Source organism: Brachycentrus maculatus, unplaced genomic scaffold, assembly GCF_059751285.1.
Source record: "Brachycentrus maculatus isolate JH-2025_06_01 unplaced genomic scaffold, ASM5975128v1 h1tg000353l, whole genome shotgun sequence".
In the NCBI taxonomy this organism is placed as follows: domain Eukaryota; kingdom Metazoa; phylum Arthropoda; class Insecta; order Trichoptera; family Brachycentridae; genus Brachycentrus; species Brachycentrus maculatus.
In genome coordinates, this window is record NW_028281102.1 from 785130 (window position 1) to 811052 (window position 25923).

General features: G+C 35.7%; 1 protein-coding gene across 2 annotated transcripts in view; it reads right to left on the bottom strand.

The window, feature by feature from the left end:
* Nucleotides 1–25923, bottom strand: part of raptor (regulatory associated protein of MTOR complex 1) — a 34983-nt gene that overhangs the window by 4485 nt on the left and 4575 nt on the right. The window contains exons 4-24 of one of the 2 annotated variants that reach the window (XM_088269511.1): nucleotides 25413–25532; nucleotides 24545–24691; nucleotides 22432–22673; nucleotides 21487–21669; nucleotides 19168–19361; nucleotides 17645–17886; nucleotides 17022–17096; nucleotides 13816–13890; nucleotides 12937–13017; nucleotides 12681–12857; nucleotides 11751–11907; nucleotides 10716–10815; nucleotides 10304–10467; nucleotides 8293–8405; nucleotides 7341–7485; nucleotides 6428–6648; nucleotides 5534–5609; nucleotides 5292–5424; nucleotides 3754–4013; nucleotides 1366–1485; nucleotides 509–698 (exon numbers count right to left, since the gene is read on the bottom strand). In XM_088269511.1, the coding sequence (XP_088125637.1) occupies nucleotides 509–698; nucleotides 1366–1485; nucleotides 3754–4013; nucleotides 5292–5424; nucleotides 5534–5609; nucleotides 6428–6648; nucleotides 7341–7485; nucleotides 8293–8405; nucleotides 10304–10467; nucleotides 10716–10815; nucleotides 11751–11907; nucleotides 12681–12857; nucleotides 12937–13017; nucleotides 13816–13890; nucleotides 17022–17096; nucleotides 17645–17886; nucleotides 19168–19361; nucleotides 21487–21669; nucleotides 22432–22673; nucleotides 24545–24691; nucleotides 25413–25532 (3215 nt within the window). The remainder of the gene's footprint in view (nucleotides 1–508; nucleotides 699–1365; nucleotides 1486–3753; nucleotides 4014–5291; nucleotides 5425–5533; nucleotides 5610–6427; nucleotides 6649–7340; nucleotides 7486–8292; nucleotides 8406–10303; nucleotides 10468–10715; nucleotides 10816–11750; nucleotides 11908–12680; nucleotides 12858–12936; nucleotides 13018–13815; nucleotides 13891–17021; nucleotides 17097–17644; nucleotides 17887–19167; nucleotides 19362–21486; nucleotides 21670–22431; nucleotides 22674–24544; nucleotides 24692–25412; nucleotides 25533–25923) is intronic. The other variant, XM_088269512.1, reaches the window with a different exon arrangement.

The window sequence follows — 25923 nt, forward strand, 5'->3', positions numbered from 1 at the left end:
ATGCGCGGCTTTACCATGGCAAGTGCCACTCTCATGTCATTTTTACAACAAATTATGTTCGTTTTCTTCGTTTTTATATTCAGCATCCTCGAAAAGGATTGCTCGCAAAGATATGTTGTAACTAACGGTACGAAAATTTCTAGAACTTTTTTTGCAATAACAGCGTACGTTACCATTTGTTTACACCAAAACGTTGAGACCTCCGCTGAACCCGGGAGACTGACTCACCGAACCCCTGGGGTTCAATCGAACCCAGGTTAAGAACCACTGTTGTAAACAATTTGCATTGATTTTATAATAGAGGTGTAAATATAATGTAAACTCATAAAGATCAATAGTTTTAAAACTTAGCATCTGTAAAGACGCAAGATTGGGAATATTGAGGATAATGTACGGTGCATTCCCCAATAGTCTCATTTTGGTGATTTTATTAGACTGAACAGAAACCCCTGCCACTAGACAAAGCTCACTACGGTCATGGACGTTATCTATGCACAATTGCAGTTACCATCCGGTGATGATGTTGGTCCCCCCGGAGCAGAGGTGCGCCTGCAGCAGCATGCTCTGGTGGTCATGGCGGAGCACCTGCGGGCCGGCCTGCCGCTCCCGCGTGTCCCACACGCGCAGCGACCCGTCCTCGAACCCACACGCCACCAGACGCCCGTGCCGCGAGATGCACGTCGCCGCGGAGTCCGCATCTGGAAATAAGTCGCAACTAATCAAATCTGGATTTTCTTACTTAATTTTCCATGTTTGCTCTCTAGGTGGAGCATATGGCCAACATGAAATGTCTCCAAGTCACTCTGTCACGCGCCATCTCCTTGGCTTCCTCCCAGGTCAGTCAAGCATCTCGAAGTTCCGCTGAGTATAGTCGGTGAATGGTCGTCAGCGGCCTTCCGGGGCGCCGGAATCCTCGGAGTTGGAAGAAGAGACGTGAGGGGTTAATGCTCTCAGGTGGCATTCTAAGGACATGTCCCAACCATGTCCACCTACTCCTTCTTTCTGTCTTCAGGACTTCCAGTATGAGGGGCTGTTGGGTTCTTTTCCTCATATCATCATTCCTAACGAAGTCATATCACTTTACACCCAGTATTCGCCTCAGGCACCTATTTTCAAAACTTGCTAGTTTCTTGCTTTGAGTCCGCGACACTAACTACGGGACCACAACTGGACACATTACGGATGGGTTTTTTCAATGTCATCAATTACGTGGGTTAATTATTTGTCTGCATTAATTATTTAATTCTTTCCCGAAATTATTATTACATTATTGTAATTCTTTCCCGAAAGCTCAAATACTCCACAAATAAAAAAAAGAATACTAACATTCATCACATTGAACACACAAAAGACTATTGAACTAACCGGTAGTGATGTCCATTAGTTTTCTTTCGGAGTAAGCGTCCCACACCTGCACCACGCGAGCTGCTCCGGCCACAGCCAGAGTCTGACTCCACTGCTGCCATTCCATCACCAAGCCGGGACCTTTGGAAAATAAACAGCATTATTCCTCTCTTCTTCTATCGCCTTTTGAACTCCACTGCTGGATAAAGGCCTCTTCAGTATCCTTCCATTTCCTCTGGACCTTTGCTGTTTGCAGCCAGTTTCTACCCCCTATAGTGGTTGTGTTGCTAAATAGTCAATTTGATTGGAAGCATTCGAGACGTGGTTGTACAAGAGAATGCTTCGCATACCATGGACAGTCAGCAACTCGGGGGTTTTGAGGAGAGCCAATTGCAGTAGACAACTGCTAAAAGACACTAAGACCTGTAAAATTTCATATCTGGGTCTGGAGAGAAGTGCAGTTTACTTCAAACTATAATGATGGGGAAAATTGTCAAAAGGCAGATTTATTTATTTATTTATGGTTCACAAACAATGAAATACAGTGCAATACAAATTGTTTAAATGTTTTTCATCCAATTAGATGAGAACACGATAAACTTACAGAAACAAATAAAAGTACAGGTTAAATACATAAACAAAGAATAGAAATTTGGTTGTAAAAAAAGAGTAATAACAATAAAAAGAAATAAAATAAAAAATATAAAAAAATAGTTGATTAAAAATTAAAAGTGAAATTAAACTAAGCTGCATAATTAACCATTTTGGTGCCACGAGCACGATAACGCGCTCTCCAATTCTGTGCTCCCCAGGCCAGCCATACAAAATGAGCGTGTAAACGCGCTCTCGTTTGAGCTTGTCGCAAGCCAATATCAAATCCAATTGCAATAAATTTTAATCAGAACTTCTATTAGGAAGATCGAGAAATACTAAAATATTACAATTTATCGATATTATCGTTATAAGTTGCAGTCATCTTTCTAAAACCTTTCATATTTTTGTTGAAAAAATCACGGCCTGCTGGATACGGCCATATTAATACCTTCCGGCATTGAAAGTTGAAAATTGAAAATTGAAATGTTGAAAATTGGAGTCCTGGTTCTAACTCTAATGTATGGAAGTGAAACATGGAGTTGGCAAAACTCGTAGGAACCATTTTTGTTGCTTTATATTTAAAGAGGGTTGTTTTATACATTGCACCCATCTTTGTTTGCATGTTGTTATATTAAGGTGTATTCTCTACAATTGTGACGTAAGCGTTTTTTGAACGACTTACTTCTTTTGATGTTTTTTTAAAATATAATTCTCCTTATTATTAACTAACTTACTAACTAACCATCACCACTACCCCGCAGGGGTAGGCAAAGAGAATAGAACGCCATACCACTCGGTCTTTGCAAACACACTTTGCCTCTTCCACGTTCATGCATTTCCTCATACATACCCGACGATTATTACGAATCCAATTATTATTATCTCTACTGTAATTATTATCTACTCTAATTATTATTATCCTGGTTCCAACTCTAATGTATGGAAGTGAAACATGGAGTTGGCAAAAGAGGGATGAAAGTAGACTGAATGCAGTCGAAATGCGATCTATCAGAAGAATATGCGACAAAACGATATATGATAGATGGTCGAATAGTGAAATAAGGAAGGAGGGCAAAGTTGAGACAAGCATTATCGATAAAATTTAGAAAGGTGTGTTAAGATGGTGTGGACATGTAGAACGAATGAGTGAGGAAAAAACGGTAAAACAAATTTATGATAGATTTATATTATCCACTGACACTTCGTGATGGAATTGCATTTTTAATATATTATTAGATTAAAACCAATATTTTTAGCTTTTCCACTTTATTTTAATTTGACCAGCGACCGGGTTTCGTCGTTACCGACATCATCAGACTGGTACCGACATCACATTGACATTACCGACATCATCAGACTGGTGGACATCATCGACATCATCAGACCAGTCTGATGATGTCGGTAACGACGAAACCCGGTCGCTGGTCAAATTAAAATAAAGTGGAAAAGCTAAAAATATTGGTTTTAATCTAATAATATATTACAAATTTATGAGGCGAATGTAATTGGAAAAAGGAGCAGAGGAAGACCGAGAAAAACTTGGCACGATCAGGCATGCCAAATACTTGAAAGCGATCAGGTTAGGAGTTGAAACAATCGGCGGGTGTGTATGAGGAGATGCATGAACGTGGAAGAGGCGAGGAATGTTTGCTAAGACAGAGTGGTGTGACGTTCTATTCTCTCTGGCTACCCCTGCGGAGAAGCGCATGATGGTTAGTTTTTAGTTAGTTAGGCATTGAAAGGGTTAAGGTAAAAAATTGGAGACTCTATTTCAATTGGATCTGGTAATAGAGATGTGACAGAAGCGGCACCCACCTGCGGTCTTGAAGGACTGGTTGGCGGGCAGCTGCGAGACGGGGTCGGCGAGGCCGCGCCAGGCCGTGACGAGGTTGAGCTGGCGCGAGCGGTGGCAGGGCCCCGCGTCTGGCCGGTACAGGGCCACGGAGCCGCACGCCCCGCCGCACAGCAGCAGGCGCCCCGCGTCGTGCGCGTTCACGTACTGCAGCGCCGACAGCCGCGCGCCCACCCGCCACTGCCCGTACGACAGCTTGGCGCCCGTGCCCCAGTCCCAGATGCTACAACATTCCAACACATCCCTAATGAGTATCTAATTCAACACATCTCTAATGAATCCTAATTCAAACACATCTCTAATGAATCCTAATTCAACGCATCTCTAATGAATAATCTTCTTCTTCCTTCATCAAACCCTTATCCGCACCCCAGTGGTGCATAGGGCACTGCATATAAACGCAGTGTAATCTTGATCGTTAACACATGAAGGAAAGGCGATCAGCCCTCCGCTTCAGGTACCAGTCCAGGGTGATATTGAATAAATATTCGAGTGAAAAAAATCACTTATATTTATTTGACCCCCCCCCTGGGAATCGAACCCGGGACCTCCAGAATGGTAGCCGAGCGTGCTGACCATTACACTATGGAGGCGGACACAATGAATAATCAACACATTAAAATTCAATCTCTAAGCGACACTGTATCCTCCACTAATTCTACAGATAAGTTTGTAAATCCAGCGCGATACATGGTGACAGTAAATATGTAACTCTTTAATAACCTCTATCTTGATAATTTAAAAAAAATTAATCACTTATATAATAACACTTATAGAGTTTTAGTTTTGAAAATTACAGTTTTACTTTTCACCTGTCGATGAAAACAACTGTAGTATTCGAAACTAGAGATGCTGCAAAAGACCAGAAGCTGTTTTGCTCCATTTTATGGTACTGGGGTTTTCTGTCTTCACAGATTTTTCTCCGTAAAAGTGATAAAAATAAAGCGATAAAGCCCATTTAATGCGTGCAATTTATTGATGACAGCGACATCCCACATCTCTCAATCGTATAGAGGCACAGACCGCACATTCCCTGGCAGGACTAAGTTTAAGTGATCACTTTACACACGTGTAACATTCACCAATTCTACCCATTATTGACAACCACACTACTCAAATTCTTGGAAGTTCTATATATATGAACCAATTTAGAAACCTTGTTCATGAATCACTAGAACTTCACTAGAGACATCTATTGGTGAGATGTAAAGAAGCTTTTTACTAAGCAGAAACTCTTATATTAGTATGTGAGGTCCGAATCCTGGATTATAATCACACAAAACGCCAGAAAATACCATTTTCATTTTTATTATTTAAGCTTTTAATTTGACCAGATAATTTATTTACAACATTTTGAGTGTGTCCAAATACTTGTTCACAAAATCTGGAACAGATTTTGTGAACAAGTATTTGGACTCAAAATGTTGTAAATGAAAAATCATAATGGAGATTGGAGATCCATAAATTTCCTGGTCATATAAAAAATAAAATAAAATCTTACCCGAAAGAATCTTTAGCTGCAACGGCAATATGTTGATCGTAAGGGTGGAAAATGATGACTGAAGGTGGCAGAGGGCTCCTGGCGTTGAACACTTGGGAGTCCATCTTACTTAGGGGAACACGAACGCGTTCTTCTGTAAAATAAGGAATTTTCAATCATTTAATAAGTACAATGTGAAAAAGAGATTCGTCATTGTGATTTTTATTTAATATTCATCAAAAATTCAAATATGTTTATCGTACCTTTGGCTTCTATCCTGAGTGTTTTGTTTCTTCCGTACCTCCATTGTCTTTCTTGATACATTCGGCTCTCAATATCCTGAAATAAAACATAAACATATATGCATTATAAAAAGATCATTCAGTAACAACGTGCTAAAATTTTAATTTTATTTTTTGTATTTATTTTATGAAACAAAATTTAAAATGTATTTATTTTATGCAAGAAAATTAAAACAATTGAAAATTTAAAAATTCATACAACGCTTGAGAATTAGCTTTTGCAAATTTCAGTCCCCTGAATTTAGAATTAAAAAATGTTTGGTATGTTTACATTAAATAATAATAAATAAATAAAAAATAAAACGAACTTTTACTTGGTAAATACCACAACAAAATCTATTGTGACAAGTGTTTCCATGCATTCATGTCATTATCAAACACCATATGTAAAACTTTGACAGTTGTAATCCATGGGAGTTGTTTTTTAGAGGTCGCTAACCACAAAGATAACAATCGCACGTATAATAAAAAGTCATGAACATTGTCAATTGTCCTCCTCCGTAGTGTCATGGTTTAGCACTCTTGGCTACCATACTGGAGGTCCCGGGTTCGATTCCCAGGGGGGGTCAAATGAATAAAAGTGATATTTTCACTCTAATATTTATTCAATATTACCCTGAACTGGTACCTGAAGCAAAGGACTGATCACCTTTCCTTCATGTATTAACGATCAAGATAACACTGCACCATCGGGTGCGAACAAGGGCTTGAAGAAGAAGAAGAATGTTTATAATAATTATTGAATTGAAACATTCCTTTTATCAAACTTCTGGGTAAGATCAGCACCGAACAAGATAACACTGCAACGCGGTGCTAATCTTATCTTGATCAGTGCAATATGATTAGGCGACTTGCCTTCTGCCACTGCTCGTCTTTGTCAGTCCCGGCAAAGTGGCTGCTGGCCCACGCTACAAACTGGGTGGTGACGATGGGGCGCCGGGCCTCCTCCCCGCCGGCGCTGGCGCTCCCCCGCGGGGTGCCGGGCCCCCCCGCCCCTCCCGCGGGGCCGACCGCCACGCGCCCCGCGCCCTCCTCGGATATGGTTACGGGTAGCACAGATCGACGGCTGCGATTACCTGGACATTTGACGTGCAAGATTAGAGGAAATTTGCTACTACTATGTACTACCATCACGCCGTTTCGCCGCAGAGTAGGCAGAGAGAATGAAACTCCACACTCTTCTGTCCTGACATACACTCCTAGCTTCCTTCACATCCATACATCTAGTCATACATGCCCTCCGATTACGCAGACTTTTAACACTACAAGATTTTAGGTTCTGATTGATCTGATCGTGCCAAGTCTTCGTTCTTTTCTCATATACTTTCTTAGTCATTCTCTCGTTATCCATTCGCTCCACATGTCCATACCACCTGAAAGAACTCTTCTTAATCTTATCAACTATCCCTAGTTCAGCCTTACATTCCATACGAAGGAAATTTGCTTTATTGGTAAATTAGTAATACAATACCCAAGAATCCTGCTTTCTTTAAATATTATAACATAATATTGTAGGGTAAACATATTATTACAGGACCATATAGTAAAAAGTGAAAAGTATAGTAAAAAGACTCATCAGAAATTAAAATAAGACGTTTTAATAGAATTTAGAGACATTTACTGGCAAAGCGGTAATGCACGCTCTAGTCGAATAGGCTAAAACTACCCTTCAGCCAGCTCTTACCACACTTCAATGAGTTCACAGGATATCAAATTTTACATACATATTTATACTCTGCGTTACTCTCATGATTATTTTTTAAATTACCTGGGAGAGGTAACGTGCGTGCATGATCGCTCAAGTAGGTGGCACGTGTATTCGGAGAGGGGGGGAGGGATGAGCTGCTACCACTGCTGCTAGCACCGAACCTTCCTTCTACGCACAGTTCCCGAGATAAACTCAATTCAAGAACCTGCAGCAATAAAAACAAAAATATATTCTTTACATAATGCCCCTTTGTGTGTCAATATATCTTCCGGCTTCCGGTAGAGTTGTGACTGCAAATTGAGATAAAATAATCATTGCCCATGAATTATTCATGTAGAACACTTTTATTTTCAATCACATAACTTTTAATATCTTATTAATGAATTAATTCATTAATTTATTTGGCAGTCACTTAGTGATAAAATATATTCATTTTTAATAATTAAAAAAAACACTTGTTTTTTACCACTTGAGTTTATTTAAGACTAGTTTCGGAAACTAAGCTTCCATCTTCAGGCTTAGCTTTCAAAATTAGTTGTCTTAAATAAACTCAAGTGGTAAATAAGTGTTTTCTTTGATAATTTCAGCATGTCTTACCACAAAGTAAATGCCGAAACAATAAATAAAATATCCATTTTTACATTATTTTTTCACATCTTGCTACCGTCATAGGTTTGGTGACGAGGCTTATTACCGTCATAAGCTGGTTTAAACCAGCCCATTACGGTAGTAAGCCCTTTAAATGCCCAGACTTCCATATTCTTTTTCATATATGTTGAGATGTCAAAAAAAAATATAAAAAATAACTAATTGGAGATAATGCAGATTTGTGAACACAATCAAAATGTTGTAAATATACATTTTTAATTTAAATATTACTTAGTAAATACCACAATTTGTCTGCGTCATACGGTCTTTGAAAATTATGTGGAATGCATCGAAACACATGTCGCAATAGATTTTAAGAAATTGTGGTATTTACTAAGTAAAACTTCAAATAAAAATAAATTACCTGATTCCTTATAAAGTTGACAACTTTGTTCGCCATATCTGCCACCTGAGGATGCGGATCTGATCCCAACGAAGACATCACGGACCAGAGCTTCATGTACACCGAACCAAAACCTGCAATCAAAATAACAACGCTAATGAATTTACACAATTTGACAAAAAAGTAGGACTACATATGGGTCCCAGAATGGTCAGAAATAGAAAAAGGACAAATAAAAACATTTTTTTTAAAGTTTACTATCACACTGATGTTTCTTAAGGCCTAGTATTCGTTAAATAGAAACTTGATTTCCTTTAAACCCAGGTAACATTCGATACAATTGTTTTTTTTTTAAAACACAATTTTAGAACTGAAAAAATAAGTTTTTCTTCTAAATAAATTGTAAATAAGTGGTTTTGAAAAGAAAGGAGTTATTGAAAGGTAAGGAGTTTATAATTAATTTTTAATACATATTCTAAAAAACAAAAAAACAGTATTTTTTTTTTTTTTTAATTGGGCATGACCTAATGTCTGTCTCTATGCATTGCCGGAAGCTAACTGATTTAAATATTAGTGAAAAATCACTAATATTTTATTTTGACCCTCTTGGGAATTGAACCCGGGACATCCAGCATGGCAGCCTAGCGCGAAATATTCATATAAACATCCCAATAAAAGTTTTTTTCCCCTATGTACCTTCTCTCTAGTAAAAAGGTGTCCGGATATAACACTTGGGTAATCCACTTGCAAACCACGTTATGTCAAAAAATTAAGTTTTTTTAGAAAATGGCTCCAATCGGTAGAAAATTTAAAAAAAAATATGTCCATATTTAACATCACTCGCCAAAGCTTATTTACACATTGTGTACGGTGTGCACATATTTGTGCCTTTCAGAAACCTTGTGTGGTGGCGGGGTGCACATTTTTGTGCATTTCGGCTTCCTTCAATTTAGTATACAAAAAACACGTCATAAACTTCTAATCTCTTGGCCTTTTTGCTTTTGTTGTGTAGTGGATAGATGTCGTTGTAATATAAAAAATAATACTGATATTTACTGGTTCAAAACATAGCTAATGGTCGTAATCTGTTTTGAAGGAAATGTTACAAATTAACTTAAATTAACAATGGATACAGACGGTGCGTTTTTTTCTTTGTCCTAAAATGAAATAAAATACAAAGATCATTGTCCTTTACTTAAGTCGGCAGTTGGTACTTACAAAGCAATAAACGCGTATGGGGAAAGCCCATAAATCATTTTTTATTCTCAGATTTTGAGTTTTCGGCGGTTGTTAAACTGTGTTGTTATTTTCTAATATTTTATTAGTGTTTTTAACATTTTTTTTACTTTTGTGTTTTGTGGACTAACATGATTTTATTTTGAGACGTTAGAGACCATTTAACCGTTTTTGTATTGTTTTCGAGTTCAACCTCAAGTTCAAAATATGAAGTTCACTGACATATTTTATATTTCCGGACAGCTGTCTAATGTCGCCCGCCTCAAGATACAGTTTTATCAAAACATTGCCGTAACTAATGTTACTGTTAAGTTAGGAATAAAATGGAAATACTCTTGCAAAACTCGCTATGCCGATCGACATTTCACTTTCAAAAATCTCTCAAAAAAGCTCAAATTGGTAGAAGATTTGATAGTCTACCGATTGCCGCCACTGGCTAAAAAACTTAATTTTTAACCATTACTGGTCCAATGTCGAATCTCATTTGACATTGATTTTTTGCTCTTAGGTCCCATGTCGGATGTTATTTGACATTTTTTCATCATTAGTACTATTTATTTAAATTCCAAGCTTACATTTTGTCTTGTATCTATTACAACAGTATGTGGAGCAGAGGACAAAATATTTTTTTCCGATTGGAATGTAACTGTGTACCTAGATTTTATTTTTTTTATTTTGGGGACTGGAAAGGGTTAATATAAAGTGGTTTGCAAGTGGACTACTCACTTATTTTTTATGAGATTCCTAGATTAAAATTTTTATTGAGAACAGTAAACGACAAGAAAAACCAGCGCACCTATGGTGGGCAGGCCTTGCAGGGTGCCGCCGGAGCCCAGCGAGGAGATGGAGCTGGAGCTGGACACGCGCATCAGGCGCTCCGACGGGCTGGATGGCAGGCTCGTGTCCAGGGCGTCCCTGCCCGTGTCCACCGCACCGCCCGAGTACATGCGACTGCGCTCTCTGCCAACGAGACTTGCAAACTTAGTGATCAAATGAAGAATATCCGTTACCCGTACATCGCTGTTATTTGCCGTATCTTTGCTTTGGGATATGTTGGAATGGATTGCTATTACATGTATGTATCCACTGGCATTAATCACAGGGTGCTACTTGTTCAGAATCATAGTAGATACACATCATCAGGTATTCAAAACTAATTTGAATTTTTTCTCACATTTTTGAGTTACATATATATATGTATAAATTACCTGCTCCCTCCACGTTGATGGGTTTGTCCTGAAGATCTTCCTTCTTGTAAGGAAACGGCAATGAAGTGCGGTTCAAATGTCAGCACCAACCATTGTAAAGCTAAAATTGTACATACACAAAATTAAATCGATACATGATTTTTTTTTAAATGCATGCGTATTTATTGTGTGGTGATGACCGAGTGATCATCTTCTTGCATATTTTAAACCCATGACATGCTCCCTGCCATGAGGAAAGGGGATTGAAAATTGAAAAAGAGATTCAACATTGATTTATTTGAACCCCATGAATAAAGTTTTTAAAAAAATAAACCTTGACAGAAAGGGGAAAACAACATGTTTTATGTTCACTACATTTTAGATAAATAGCATTCTTCTATCCACACGAAAGGGCGCATAGGGATCCTCATCGAACTAACACAGAGTAATTTGATTATGATTAAATAAAGACATTACTGTAGTATGGGAAAGCAAATAGAGGAGGAATAATAGGTACTACAGGAAAGATATGGAGAATAAAAGTACAATAGTAACATTAGCCAAGGCTCTCGAGATTGCGAACCAGTACTCTTAACATTGCTAATATGTACAAGTCACATAGCATAAACGTAATAAATTATTATATCATCGTAAATGGATATTTTAAATTTATACATGGTTAACTGACATTGCACTGAACCCAAAGGAGCAGAGGAAGACCGGTAAAAACTTGCCATGATAAAGTATGTCAAATACTTGAAAATGGTTGGTCAGAATTCGAAATAATCGGTGGGTATGTATGAGGAGATGCATGAATGTGGATGCATGAAGAGGCAAAGATTTGCAAAGTGTTGCAGAGTGTTGTGGTATTATATTATCTCTGCCTACCCCTACGGATAATGGTTAGTTAGTTAGTTAGTTAGTTAGCACCCACAATGTTATATTGACATAATCGAAACAATAATAATGGCACTCTAGCCCCAAAGAATACAAGGATCCATAACACAATAGAGCAACGGAAATCTAATAATATCATAGCATAAAATAGGTAGCGACCTGCCAGAAGCTCCGCCCGTACTATGGGGCTCATGTCTTGGTGGGCAATCTTGGCGAGAGTTACAGCCACCTGCTGGTCGATACTGTTGGCGTGATCCGTCCTCTCACGACCCGAAGATATGAATGTTCCCAGAGCGTATACACCGGCAGCGCGAACCTGAATAATTCATTTAGTGACAATTATTTCATGGGCTCCTAGTGACAACATTTCACAGCTCCAGAACACATTTTTAGGTTGCCCATTCATCCATTCATCTTAACACATTTCAGACGGGTGATTTTTACGTCTGTGGACCCCTGGCGATGGGATTCGATAACTGTCTACATATAGTTTAGACCTTAAAAAAGAGATTAGTACAAATTATTCACGTCGTTACATAAGTCCTTCTTTTCTGATTGAAATGAGACCAGCGCAGAAGGTAGAAATACCCTTCCGGATAGGAATACCTTTCCCGTCATAAGTTTGTTAATACATTGTTGTTGAGCAATTATCTCATCAACCCCGACCCAAATTAGTCTACTTATACTAGGGTCATATACTAATCACAAGTAACCGCAAACCCAATTCCGATCTGTACAATGTTTTTTGACGTTTCTCGCGCTCTACCAAAAGTAAGCAAATAGAACGCTTATAAGCGTCTCCCGCTCTCTGCCAACAGTATGTAAAAGACGGTTTTAAGCGTTTCCCGCAAACGATATGTTAAAATGCAATGACATAATTCAAATTAAATGAATTAGTGATTAGAAACAAAATGACATAATATAAGGATTCTTTACGAGTGTAAAAAGTATTTTATGCAATCCTCATCAATATTCTGATGATTATCGTCAATTTTATACTGCCATATACCAGTACTTTTACTGTTTGAAATCTACTATAATAATAATATATTAGTATTTATTAATTTTACAATAATCCATGGATGTTACCTCAGGAACGGGGTCTTCCAGTAGACCGTAGAGCTTTTCATGAGCCATATCTCTGACTCCGGACCATCGCGCTTGGTCGTAACCCTTCCACAGGCGACCCAGACAGATGGCGAGCCACTGGCGAAGCAGAGGATTCGGGTCTCGCAATTGCTCCAAGCAGATAGATACTAGAGAACCCTGAATAAAGAAAAATAGCTCATCATTCACTACACAGAGAAATTGATAGTAAAATATATATCGTGATCATGTATCGCACCTGCAAAGCGGCTTCTTGGCCGGGCAAATAATTATCGACAATTCCAGCGAGAACAAACGCAGCCAGAGTTCGGTGTTCACTCTGAAAAGAAAAATAATGACAAAGGTGAATATTGAGCTAAAATTGTAAAAACAAAAAACACTAACAAATTCCATAGGAACCTTTCTTGGCTCATAATAGAAAAATTTATTTTACATCCTTCTTGCATTTAATATCTTTAATAGAAGTTCAAATTCAAAAATACAATTTTTAGGGTGATAATTTCTTGAATGAGGAAGGTATTATTCTAGATATGCAAATCACAAAATATTATAATTTATTTAAATACATCACACGTGTAACAGTAAACTGACCTGACCCAAAAAGTTTGAGAATCAACGGTAAAAGTTACATATAAACAATTACGAGCTGACAATGCTGTTTGACAACTAGTCAATTAAGTAGGTACCTTTATTATTAAACATGCGACATATAGTCTGTTCCCAGTTATTTTAATTCTAGTTTATTTTTTAAAATTATTTATACTGCCAAATAAATAATTGAAAAAAAAACTAGAGGTAAAATAACTGTGAACAGAATGTATACTACTAAGCACCTAGTTGGAAAAAATTACTACACATTTTTTTTATACTTCTTGATGTTTTGAAACAATTAACATAAAATTGCCATTTACAATATTCTGCTGGGAGACTTCGAACAATATTCTGAATTTTTAACCCCAAGACCAGTTATCAGTAAATAGACTGATATTGCGGTGAAATAAATTTTAAAAATATAAATGTCACGTCGTGTCAATAAACAATACGAAGATAAAAATGGATTTAATAATAATAGATGAATATTATTTAAAAAATAAAAATGAAGATCATTACAACTCACTGGGATAGTGACATCTTGCAGAACCGAAAGGAAATATTTGTGACCTTTGGCATTGACCAGATCGGCTTGACAACTCTGAAATAAAACAAAGAGTAATTGAACAGGCGCACATAAATAAAACATTCACATCAAAGTATTGAAAAAACATTTCACAAGAAATTAATTACTCGTCAGATATTTTTTTTTATTATTACCAAATTGTTTACATTTTTTTAAATCACAATTTGAAACGTATTTGAATAAATAAAATAAAAATTGCAGAGACCCACCAAGCCACCTGGTGTGTCTTGTCGGTGGAGTTATTTTTATTATTTTTAACCATTTTAACCTAATACACACAAAAAAGAGAGATAAAATAAGAATATAAACTTTTATATTATCCACTGACACTTCGTGATGGAATTGCGTTTTTAATTTATTATTAGATTAAAACCAATATTTTTAGCTTTTCCACTTTTTTATTTGACCAGCGACCGGGTTTCGTCGTTACCGACATCATCAGACTGGTTACATCCAGTCTGATGATGTCGGTAACGACGAAACCCGGTCGCTGGTCAAATAAAAAAGTGGAAAAGCTAAAAATATTGGTTTTAATCTAATAATAAATTAAGAATATAAACATTTTACAATTTTCATAAAATGAACTCTTGATCAAATTTACCCATTCCTTTATTTTGCCTTTGTTCCATATTTTATTTTGACCTCTAACATCCGTCGGCAACAAATTAAACATGTTCGGAACGACATTGCAGTAGATTTCTTATGTAATATTTCAGTATTAAATATAAGGATTTTAAACCTTTGGGGATATTTAACCTTTTCCACTGTACACACCAGACTTTTCAGCCTTAGTAAATAATAAATCATTTATCATTAAACGGATGAAACATGCAATATGGAGATGTCTGCAATGGGTAACTGTTACTTTCTCGTTACCAATAGGGATAGTATTCATTACTTCTCCACAGTTTATATTGCCAAACAACTCATGTTTTTTTATACCAAATTGTCAAATATGTATATCAGGAGTTACATAAACGCAATACGTAACAAAATTTGTGCACTATTTAGGGTGATCAGCTGTAAGTGATCGTATCCAAAAACCGAATTAACTAACAACTTCTTTTAAAGAAGTCATTATTCAATTTGATCATCCATCACTGATTCAATATTATCTAATAATGGGTGGAAACATGGGACTGAGAATAAAGACAGGAACATGTTAGTATGAGATAAAATTTGTTAAGATTTAAAATTTATTAAGCCCCTTTGTGTATCAAAGCTCCTGTATTCTGATCTTTCAGCCGCTTTTGAAGAGGCTATCGTCAGAGCGATGTATTAAGAGAAATTAACCCTTAGCACTCGAGTGCCGCCATAGAGGCGGCATGCATGGATTGTCGTATTACACGAGAGGCGCCACTACGGCGGCAGCAAGAAAATTTAGACTAATTTCTCTATATTTTTAATAATTTTTTTGTTTTAATTTTAAACATAATTTAACTAGAATTACATTCTTCTTCATCTTCAAACCTTTCTCCGCACCCATTGATGTAAAGGGCACTGCAACGCAGTGTTATCTTGAACGTTAACATATGAAGGAAAGGTGATCAGCCCTCCGCTGCAAGTACCAGTCCAGGGTAATATTAAATAAATATTATTTGACCCCCCTCCCTGGGAATCGAACCCGGGACTTCCAGTACGGTAGCCGAGCGTGCTGGCCATTACACAACGGAGGCTGACCAATTATATTAGTACAATTAAATAGTAATAAGTTATAGAATTTGAGTCGAGTTGGTGGTATAAACAAACTAAAAAAAACTTTCAAGTGCAAAGGGTTAAGATTGTTGTTGAGTCAAAAACAAAATAAAGTTACTTAAAGTAGAATTGTTTTGAAAATCATCGGAAAACAGGAGTTTTGATTTACGACACATTATAACCCAAAAAAAAAACAATATGATTACTTCACGTATTTGAAATGTATCACTAGAGGCAGAAGCTTCCTTGGACTGCAATGAATACAAATCCCCAAAAGAGATGTCAGATTCTTCACGATACACAGAAAAAGGGATTCATTGGATATATTGCCAGAGAGGTAAAGGAGTCTCAAAAAGTCGGTGCATAGTCAAAGGGACAGCTGAGGATAATCGAGCAAGAGAACAGTCTCCTACGAGATAAGACAAAACAAATACAAGAGTTGATTGGATCCTCCTTAAACGCTGCCTTTGACTGGGGCTGGGCGAATAATTCAACAAGTGCCTGATATTCGAGAAGACACGGATGATAATAAATAAACAAACAATAAGTCACTTATTACACTTTAGTCTCCGGGGCCTTCATAAGTACAACATTTTGAATGTGTCCGAATAGTTGTTCACAAAATCTGGATTATCTCCAATTACAGGAGTTATTTTCATATTATTTTTTGACATCTCATCAAAGATGAAGAAGAATATGGACGTCTGGGCATTTACGGGGCTTACGACCGTCATAGGCTGGTTTAAGTGATCACATATAACATTCACCAATTCTACCCATAATCGACAACCACACTACTCAAATTCTTGGAAGTTCTATATATATGAACCAATTTAGAAACCTTGTTCTTGAATCACTAGAACTTCACTAGATAAATACCCAGACATCCATATTCTGCTTCATCTTTGATGAGATGTCAAAAAATAATACCTTAATATGTAACCTAAGTAACATAAAGAAAAAATTGTTGTTCCTATTTGTTTGCAATTTTATTACTGAAAACGTTATTTATAGTAAAATGTAACAAATTAAAGCTCAGTAAAATAGTAATTACTTCACAAAGTATGACTGAGAAGATTTGTTTTCATTGGTTCAACCTTTAACCTAGCATTGTCATACAAATTTAGTGTTGAAATAGAGAGAGATGGATTGGGCTGTTGATATCACGTAACAACGAGATAGTAGGCTTATGAAATATAAACTTATACATCTTTTTATTTCCTTGAGGGCGAATACTTAAGTAATGTTAGTGACAATAGTACTGTAATATATTAGTTGAGAGTGAAAAGGATTAAATAACCAAGAATAAATACACACGACGTATATATATATATTTTGGTTGATTGCATTAGTGCCCTTCAACCCAGGGGTGGGATCTGAGAATGTTAGAAACAGCTTTGGGATGATTCTGGTGCTTTGATGCCCACTTACAAACTTAAATAAGAACAAACCAAAATTGGGGTTCCCTGAAGTATATCATCGTCTAGATGCGTTCCGAGGGCTGTGGAAGGTTGAAGACCACTGGTCTAAATAAAAAGTATAAACAAATATATGTAAACATCGAACACATACAGTAAAAGCTCGTTAATTTGAATTTTGTAAACAAATATATTATAACATTATTTTCCCTCCAACAATTGTTTCTATAATCGTAAATATGTGTATGTGTATATGTGTATATGCGTATGTATCTATATGTGTGTACATGTATATATGTATACATACACATATCTTCTTAACCCTTATCCGCACCCGATAGTGCATAAGGCTCAGCATATCTCGATTGTTACTTACATTATTACATTTAATCACTACTGTTGTTATTTTGTCAAAAACAAATTACTTTTGTAACATCGCCGTGCATCAGTTTATACAATATGTTAAATGCCAAATACATTTTCCAGTTTAGTCCCGTTAATTTCGAATTAAAGAACTTTTCCTGTACATTTGTATGACTCTCACGAGAAGCATTGCTTCATAGCAATAAGCTTGACAATGTAGATATTTCTTTACTATACACAAAGTTTAAATAAAATAAACAAATAAATAAGATAAAAATGAATGTATCCCTCACCCCGTCGACGGCCATGATCTTAGCCCAGATGAAGACCAGGAGCGGGCGCAGCTCCTTAGCGGAGGTCTGCAGAAGCTTGACCATGTAGGGGAAGATGCCCACGCTGAGGATGAGGTTCACGGCCCACGGCCCGAGGGCGAGGAAGCGGCCCAGGATCTCGAGCGCGCGCACGCGGTGCATGGTACTCAGCAGCACCTGCAGCACCATCGGCAGCTGGTCGGGCGGCGGCCGGCTCGGAGAACCTGACAAACTCCATACCATTACGCAAATTCTATTTCACAATACAGTAAGTCCTCTACTTATGCGATTTCGACTTTCGGGAATTCGTACTTACACAATTTTAAAAATTAAAAATAAAATATTTCACAAGTCGTTCTTTTTAGATATACTACTGTATTAATAGGAAAGTGAGAGAGAAAAAGAGAGAAAAAGAGAGAAACCCATGCCTTGCACCCTTTCCCTCCTCCTTTACTGGATATGATTAACGACTAAGTCATAATTTAGATTTCTACCTTGTTAGTTATTTAAATAGTTATTGTGTTGCGATCGGGATTCTTTCCACATTTTCATTTGCATATGCATGTATGTAGATCTATTCTGTTTTCACATATGTACTTTATCCATTGAAACTAGTGTATATTATACATACCATATATGTATAAAAAAATCACAAATATATTTTTTCGACATACACAATTTTTCAACTTACACGAAAACCTTAATAAATTAATTAATCATGTAAATAGAGGACTTACTGTATGGTATAATTACAAGTACAAAAATATTGTATCATATCATACAAAAAACGATCCCACAAAGGCGTGGCCTGTGTGTGGGTAAACATTTTATTTCAGGTTATAATAAAGGGTGCTGGAAAGAATACAATAGATATCAAAAATATAAATAGATTAAAAGTTCTAATATGAACTACAAACATTTGATTTTAACAGAAAACCATAACCAAAATATGAAAATGAAAAAAGTTAATAAGTTTATACAATTTGAGTAATAAATTAAAAGAAAAAGCTACTTAGATCTCTTTTTTAATAAATAATTTCAACGAAATCTTAAATCGAAACAAATTTAAATAATTATTTTCTATCATATAGTCTTTATGGATAGAATTAAACAGTGGAGCTCTAAAAAATTAATTAAGCTATGAAAAATATTTTCTTTTATAACCTTTATTCATCCGAAAATCAAACAATGACTCGACTCCGTAATGAGAAATCGGACAAAAAATTGTAGCCTAAGCAAATGGCACCCGCATTAGGCTGATCAAAAGAATTGACATAAGTGGTGCTCTATTATTTGAAAGTACGGGAAGTCCAGTTTCCAAAAAAAAGCATTTCAATAATAAACAAAAAAATATTTATATATTATTATAAGAAAAAGTTTATTTTTTAACTTACAATATTAGTTATTAAGAAAAGGTAAAGGCAGTCCTTGTTATTTTAGTTGTAATATTTGTAAATAGCGTTTCAAATATTTAATAAAATAAATCTATTAGTATATATCCTCACCGAGGTCCAGCCAGACTTGGAAGGCGGTGAGCTGCTCCTCGAAGAAGGGGGAGTGCACGTAGGGCCGCTTGGTGCCCAGCATGCCGGGCAGCTGGGCCAGCGCCAGGTCCAGGGTCTGGTCCCAAGCCTGCCACATGGGGTGCCCCGCCATCGAAGGCATAGCGGGCGAAGACACCGGCGTGCAATTGTACGACCTAAACGCCAAGATTAAAATGAATGAGGTTAGAATATATTTTTTATAAATATATAAAAGAAATATTGGTGTTTTTATTATTTACAAAAATTATTTCCTACTGTTTCAGTGAGCCTAAGGGCGTTTGTCCACTACACGGAATTACACGGAATTTTACCGTCCGGCACGTCAGTTAGCGTTTTAAAACGACGATTGGCTCGTGCTTTTGTCCATCTTTTTTCGGATCGGTGCTCTTGATTGGTGCGTGAACACGTTACGCGTAAATTTGAACACGCTAAACTGTCGTAGTCGCTTTTTTCAAAACCGGATTTGCGGACGGTCAAATTCCGGGTAGTGGACAATCGCCCTAAGGGGCTCATATTATTAGAAATAGGTATAAAATTGTGGTAGGGTGGGTTTGAACCGAGAAACTCTGATGGAGGTCCCGGGTTCGATTCCCAGGATGATAATAAATATTAGTGATTTCAAACTCTAATACATATTTGTTTAATATCACCCTGGACTGGTCCCTGAAACGCATAGCAATCACCTTGCCTTCGTGTAAGTAACAGTCAAGATAACGCTGCGTCAATAATATGCAGTGCCCTATGCACCATTGGGTGCGGAAAAGCGTTAGAAGAAGAAGTATTTAGACCTGTCAAAATAGATCTTTCAGTCACATCGGGAACCTTACATGGTAATGATCCCCAATTAGAATAAGAATAAACTTTATAAAATTAAATAACTTTGTTTTAACCACTTTTTTATTAATACAATTTAACCTACCGATTTAGGATTTAGGATTTTTACAGAGTGTGAAAGTTTTTGGTGAGTTTATTTTAATGTTTTTAATGTTTTAGAATTAAAATAAACCCTAATAATGACAAGGTTCTTGTCGAAACGGGTAGGTTAAATTGTATTAATAAAAAAGTGATTAAAACAAAGTTATTTAATTTTATAAAGTTTATAAAATGTGCCAAAAGTATCTGCGGAAAACATTCAAGAAAAGAATAAGAATACTTTTATTGGCCATGAGGGACAATCTGAGAGGAAATTTAAAACTTTTATGTGTGAAAATGATGAGTTGTGTATAAGACCCAAAAGTTTCATTAAAGGAATGTATCGATTAAAAAATTATTATAAACATTATAAATCGATTCGCTTGTCTTTCTTACGACCTGTGATCCTACCATTTCGGAGGACTTTGTACATCTCTTATCGAAAGGTCGTCGTAATAATCTTTTTATTTTGACCATTCAACCTCTTTCAGGTTTCAAAGACTTTAATTGGACAAGAGTTGTTTATTTTTGTTTCAATAATATTTTTTTGTGATATTTCTAATTTTAATTATTCCTCACTATCTCATTGCCAATATCTCATTATTTATATGTTTTGTATAAACAAAAATAGCCTTTTTATTATGATAAAATATTATTGTAAAAATGTTTGCAAATAGTGACCCTAGTCTAAAATACATCATACAGAAGAAATAAATAATTACAGTAAGAGGTTCTTTCTTCTTCTTCTTCTTTTTAATAGCCAGAAAACCCATATTGAGTGTTCTAGCCAGTGTCGAGTTTTTCAAAGAGGTTCTTTCAAAAAATTCTTAATTGACGGGAGTAATATTCCAAAAAATATTTGAAATTACAAATAAGCGAATTCCAAAGCAAGACACACCCATACATTTTTCATATACACAAACTGATGTGCAACGAAGTTTCAAATGTAATTCACTGTTAATTTTTTTTACCCTTTTGTAAATTTACATTTTAAACTGAATTGATTTTTTGCTAAGGAATTGTTAATGCTTATTATTACTTTTTACCAATTCTCATTCTCCCCTTATCCTCACCCAATGGTGCATAGGGCACTGCATAGTGTTGATGCGGTGTTATCATGAAGGCAAGGTGATGACTCCTGTGCTTCAGGAACCATTCCAAGATAAAATTACTAATATTTATTTTCATCTCCTCTGGGAATCGAACCGGGAACCTCTAGCACGGTAGCTCTAACACGCTGACCATTACACCACGAAGGCGAAGGATTTTTTTAAAATTAATAATATTTTTATAATAATGGCAAAATTGGAATTATCATTGTACAAATTAAGGAGCTTTTACAGAAACAGAAAGAGTATAGTATCTTACCTTAAGATTCTGTCAGCCAAGAGGAAGTTTCTACAGAGACTAGCGGTGAGTAGATCTGCCCTAAAGAGCTGCTGGAACAAATCTGGTGGCAGAGTATTCCAGGCGATAGTATCCGTGATAGCCGTGAATATCCAGTTTAGTTCTCCGATCATTGTTCGCCTATCAGTTAGCTGGCCGGGTATCCTGCAATAGCAGAAAAACAATTGTAAATATAAATCTGTATTTGTATGTCGGTGTGCATATGTATACACATACACATGTAAACGCGTATATATATATATGTATAGGTTTACGCAGGGGCGTGCCTTCCGTTTAGGCAGAAAAGCAGTGCCTATCCTAACTTACCGGCGTGACATAAAAAAACACAACCAGTACCTCAGCTGTCCAAACACAGTAAGGGACTTTTTTTTGTAGTATGTTTTTTTTGCATTTTTGGACTAAGTACGTACTACAAAAAAAATGTCCCTTACTGTGTTTCAAATTTGGACAGCCGACCTACCCTACCTTACTTAGTAGTACCAGCTTACCTTACTACCTACCTCTACTGCCTACCCTAGTAAGTACTACATACTTATTATTAATTTAAGTTTAAAATGGATACATTTTACCACAAAGTGATTGCCGAATCAATTAATGAAAGTAGTACCTAGCTTACTCTAGTACCTACCTCTACTGCCTACCCTTGTTAATTCTCTGTGCATGCCACTGTGTGTATGTGTATGTGAATGTGTATGTGGATATGAATCTGAATGTGTATGTGTATATGCACGTATATATATGTATATGTGCATGTGCGAGTGGAATATATTTGATATTATCCAGACGAGGTAAGTAAAGGGGCTCAAAGTGAAGGACATAAGTGCATAACTGAGTTTGGGCACTCGGGGCTGTATACCCGAACCACTGCTGGTGTGCACAATTCCCTCGGGGAGATGAATAACTCACTTGTCTATGTGTTCGATGGTTGCCGGCGGCGTTATCTTTGCGGAGTGGTTCTGCATCACGAACCACTTGAGGGCCATCTTGATGGGCGTGGTCAGGCAGGAGGTGAATAGATCGGCTGGCAACTCGGGGTTCATGGGCAGTATCTGGTTGGCGGCGCACGCCGCCAACTGGATGCAGTTCTTGAAGGACGGGGGCGGTGGTGGGGGAGGAGAGTCTGACTGGCTGGCATTTTTGAGTAACATCTGCGGAAAGACTCTTAGGCTAGATTCCAAGGAATGCATTTGCAAATCCACTCTACCACAATTTGTTACATATTTCCAATAATGAGCCGCTTAGGCTCACAGAAATAGTAAGAAACTGAAGTACTTTTGTAAATAATAAAAACACAAATATTTATCTTTTTAAAAAAATAAAAAAATATAAAAAAATAATAAAAAAAAATTAAAAAATAGCATTATTATTTTTCAATTCTGTCCGCAATTAATAATAGAGTAAAACCCCCTATCACGTTGGGATAAGTACCGCATTATCAGAGGGAATTTTATAAGTGGTATAATTTTTTTAATGGTATTTTTGACTGAAATGAATCAAAATTAAAATACAATTTAAAAACATCAACCCTCTACAACGTTCCCATTGATAAACGCTGTACCTATCTCAATGTTATAGGAGGGGTTTACTGTATAATACTTGAAATAAACCAACATATTAAGTATTTCATGTTCTTCTTCATTAGTTATTTAAAATTCAAAAAGTCAATTTATAAAGTATTTTATGTTTGTATTCATGTTTCTTTTCTTTGAGTTAACATCAGTATAATTTAAGTTTCATTCTGAAATTACTTGGTGGAACTGCATTTTTTTAAATAAAATAACAACTAAATAGTTTTTTCCACATTAATTTTATTTGACCAGTGACCGGGTTTCATCGTAACCGACATCATCAGACTGGTGTGAGGTTAGACGAAATTCTATGTTATTTACACAACAAGGAAGGCGTTGAAAACCATGATTTTATATAATTTTTTCAGACAAAATGAATTTAAACTGAATGAGTTTAAGTATTGTATTGTAATAATAATTGCATGTAATTTTTTAATTTATTATTAGATTAAAACCAATATTTTTAGCTTTTCCACTTTTTTATTTGACCAGCGACCGGGTTTCGTCGTTACCGACATCATCAGACTGGGATGACTGTCATCATCAGACTGGGATGACTGGGAGACCAGTCTGATGATGTCGGTAACGACGAAACCCGGTCGCTGGTCAAATAAAAAAAAGTGGAAAAGCTAAAAATATTGGTTTTAATCTAATAATAAATTAAAAAATGCAATTCCATCACGAAGTGTCAGTGGATAATATAAATCTATTAATTGCATGTAAGTTATGGTAAGGGTTTTTATGTATGATTTGATATAATTTTATTTTAGAAATTTATTTTTTATGTATATTTAAATGATATATGTGTGAATTTGGAAACGATGGTTGACAATCTCTTCTACTACTGCACATTAGTATGGAAGTATTACATAATCCATCAACACACTCAGAAGAATACACTAATACATTGATAGAATGTGTGTATTATGCATAGCATCACTATGCTTAACAAATCCGTGGTTGATAGGGGCTATAAAAATAATTATAAAAAATAAAAATAAAAAAACATTAAGAAGAAACAGAAACAGAAACAGAAACACAAGAAACACAAGAAACAGAAAAAAAATATTTACTAACAAAACTAAGCGAAAGACTGATTTGAAGATTCATTTTTAATTTTCAAAGAAAATAATTAATGAATTTTGAAACAATATATTTATAAGGAAAAATGAAGAAGAAGAAAAAAAAAACCTTAAAAATACTTAAGTGTAGTCTCAAAGCAAACATATGTTAACTCAAATTTGTGTCCTAATGCATGAATATAAAAGGCAATATATTAAACACAATAACATAAATTTACCCTACACAATCTAACACCCTTTTAATCAAACCAAAATACCGCTTACTTCCTTTTTGCTTTCCAATGTCAATATATTATAATAAACAGTACCAATCTTTACATCAATCAAAAGAAATCAATATATTATTGTTATTACTAAATAAATCATTACCTCATAGTCCCTTTGATGCTGTTCGGCAAATAGTTTAAACTGTTCAACGATTACGCCTGCGTTTGAACAGTCGTATACATACAGAGATGGAGCGCCCATCCATGTCTGTAGTTCATAGACTGATAGTGGTATGTATTGTGTGTAGGACTGAGAAGATAAAAAAAATTAATTAGACAAGTTCAAATACACTACAATACTGCAAATAAACATGTTAGTAAATTAAGAAGACAAAAAAATGTCAATTTGTACTATAGAAATAAATTATCAAAAATGAGTAGTCCACTTGCAACTACGTTATGTTAAAAAAATTAAGTTTTTAAATTAGCCAATGGCGCCAATTGGTAGAAAATTAAAAATATTAACTTCCATTTTTAACATAATCTGCTAAAACTTGTTAAGTTAGGAATAAAATGGAATAGAAAAATCAATACTCTTGCAAAACTCGCTATGCCGATCGACAGTTCACTTTCAAAAAAGCTCCAATCGGTAGATTTAATCTTCTACCGATTGCCACCATTGGCTAAAAACTTAATTATTTAACCAAACGTGGTTTGCAAGTGGACTTCTTAAATATCAAGAAAGATATTTATTATTTACTAGAATAACAAAACCCGTGGCTACTTGGAAACCACAGATACAGTGTAATCACACAATTCCATTTTTCTGACTGATATAATACAAATATTCAGTTCAAGAATTATTTCAATGTACATTTTCACAAATGTTTTCTGTATCCTGCATTTATCTTTAGTAAACCACAGAGATATTTGCAATTTTTAAAATTATTTTTACAATTATTAGCCACCGCAGAATTCTCGTCTCTTAGATAGACATGTAACTTAAAGACAACATTTCATATTCCACTTACCCTATTAAAAACCCAAATTTCTCCTTGACTGGTTGGCTTAGGAACACCGTGCCCATTGTAATGGAAAAGTACTCTCTCATCTTTTGCATTGCGTCGTAGAGAACAACATAACTTCTTTACCTAAAAATAGTACATTCAAGAATTGCCTTAATTATATTAATTCGCAATAAAATAATTGTAATCGTATTTATACTATCACTGAATTTCTGTTTGATTTAATTGGCAATCAGTATTTTTATGAAGATGAATGATAAGACAATGCAACTAAAAATTTGTATGTGTAAAATATTGAATGAAGAATTTAGGCGGATTTATTCATTTACTATGGATTAGGATTTCTAGATTAGTATGAATATTTTTACCTCACATCTCCATATAAAAGTAAAGAGTTTTGGAACATCAATTAAACTGACAAAAATAAGATCTTATAAAGAACTTATGAACAAAAATATCCAAATGTATAGACTCACTTTTTTCAGTGAAATGTAAATAAAAATATAAAATAATGATT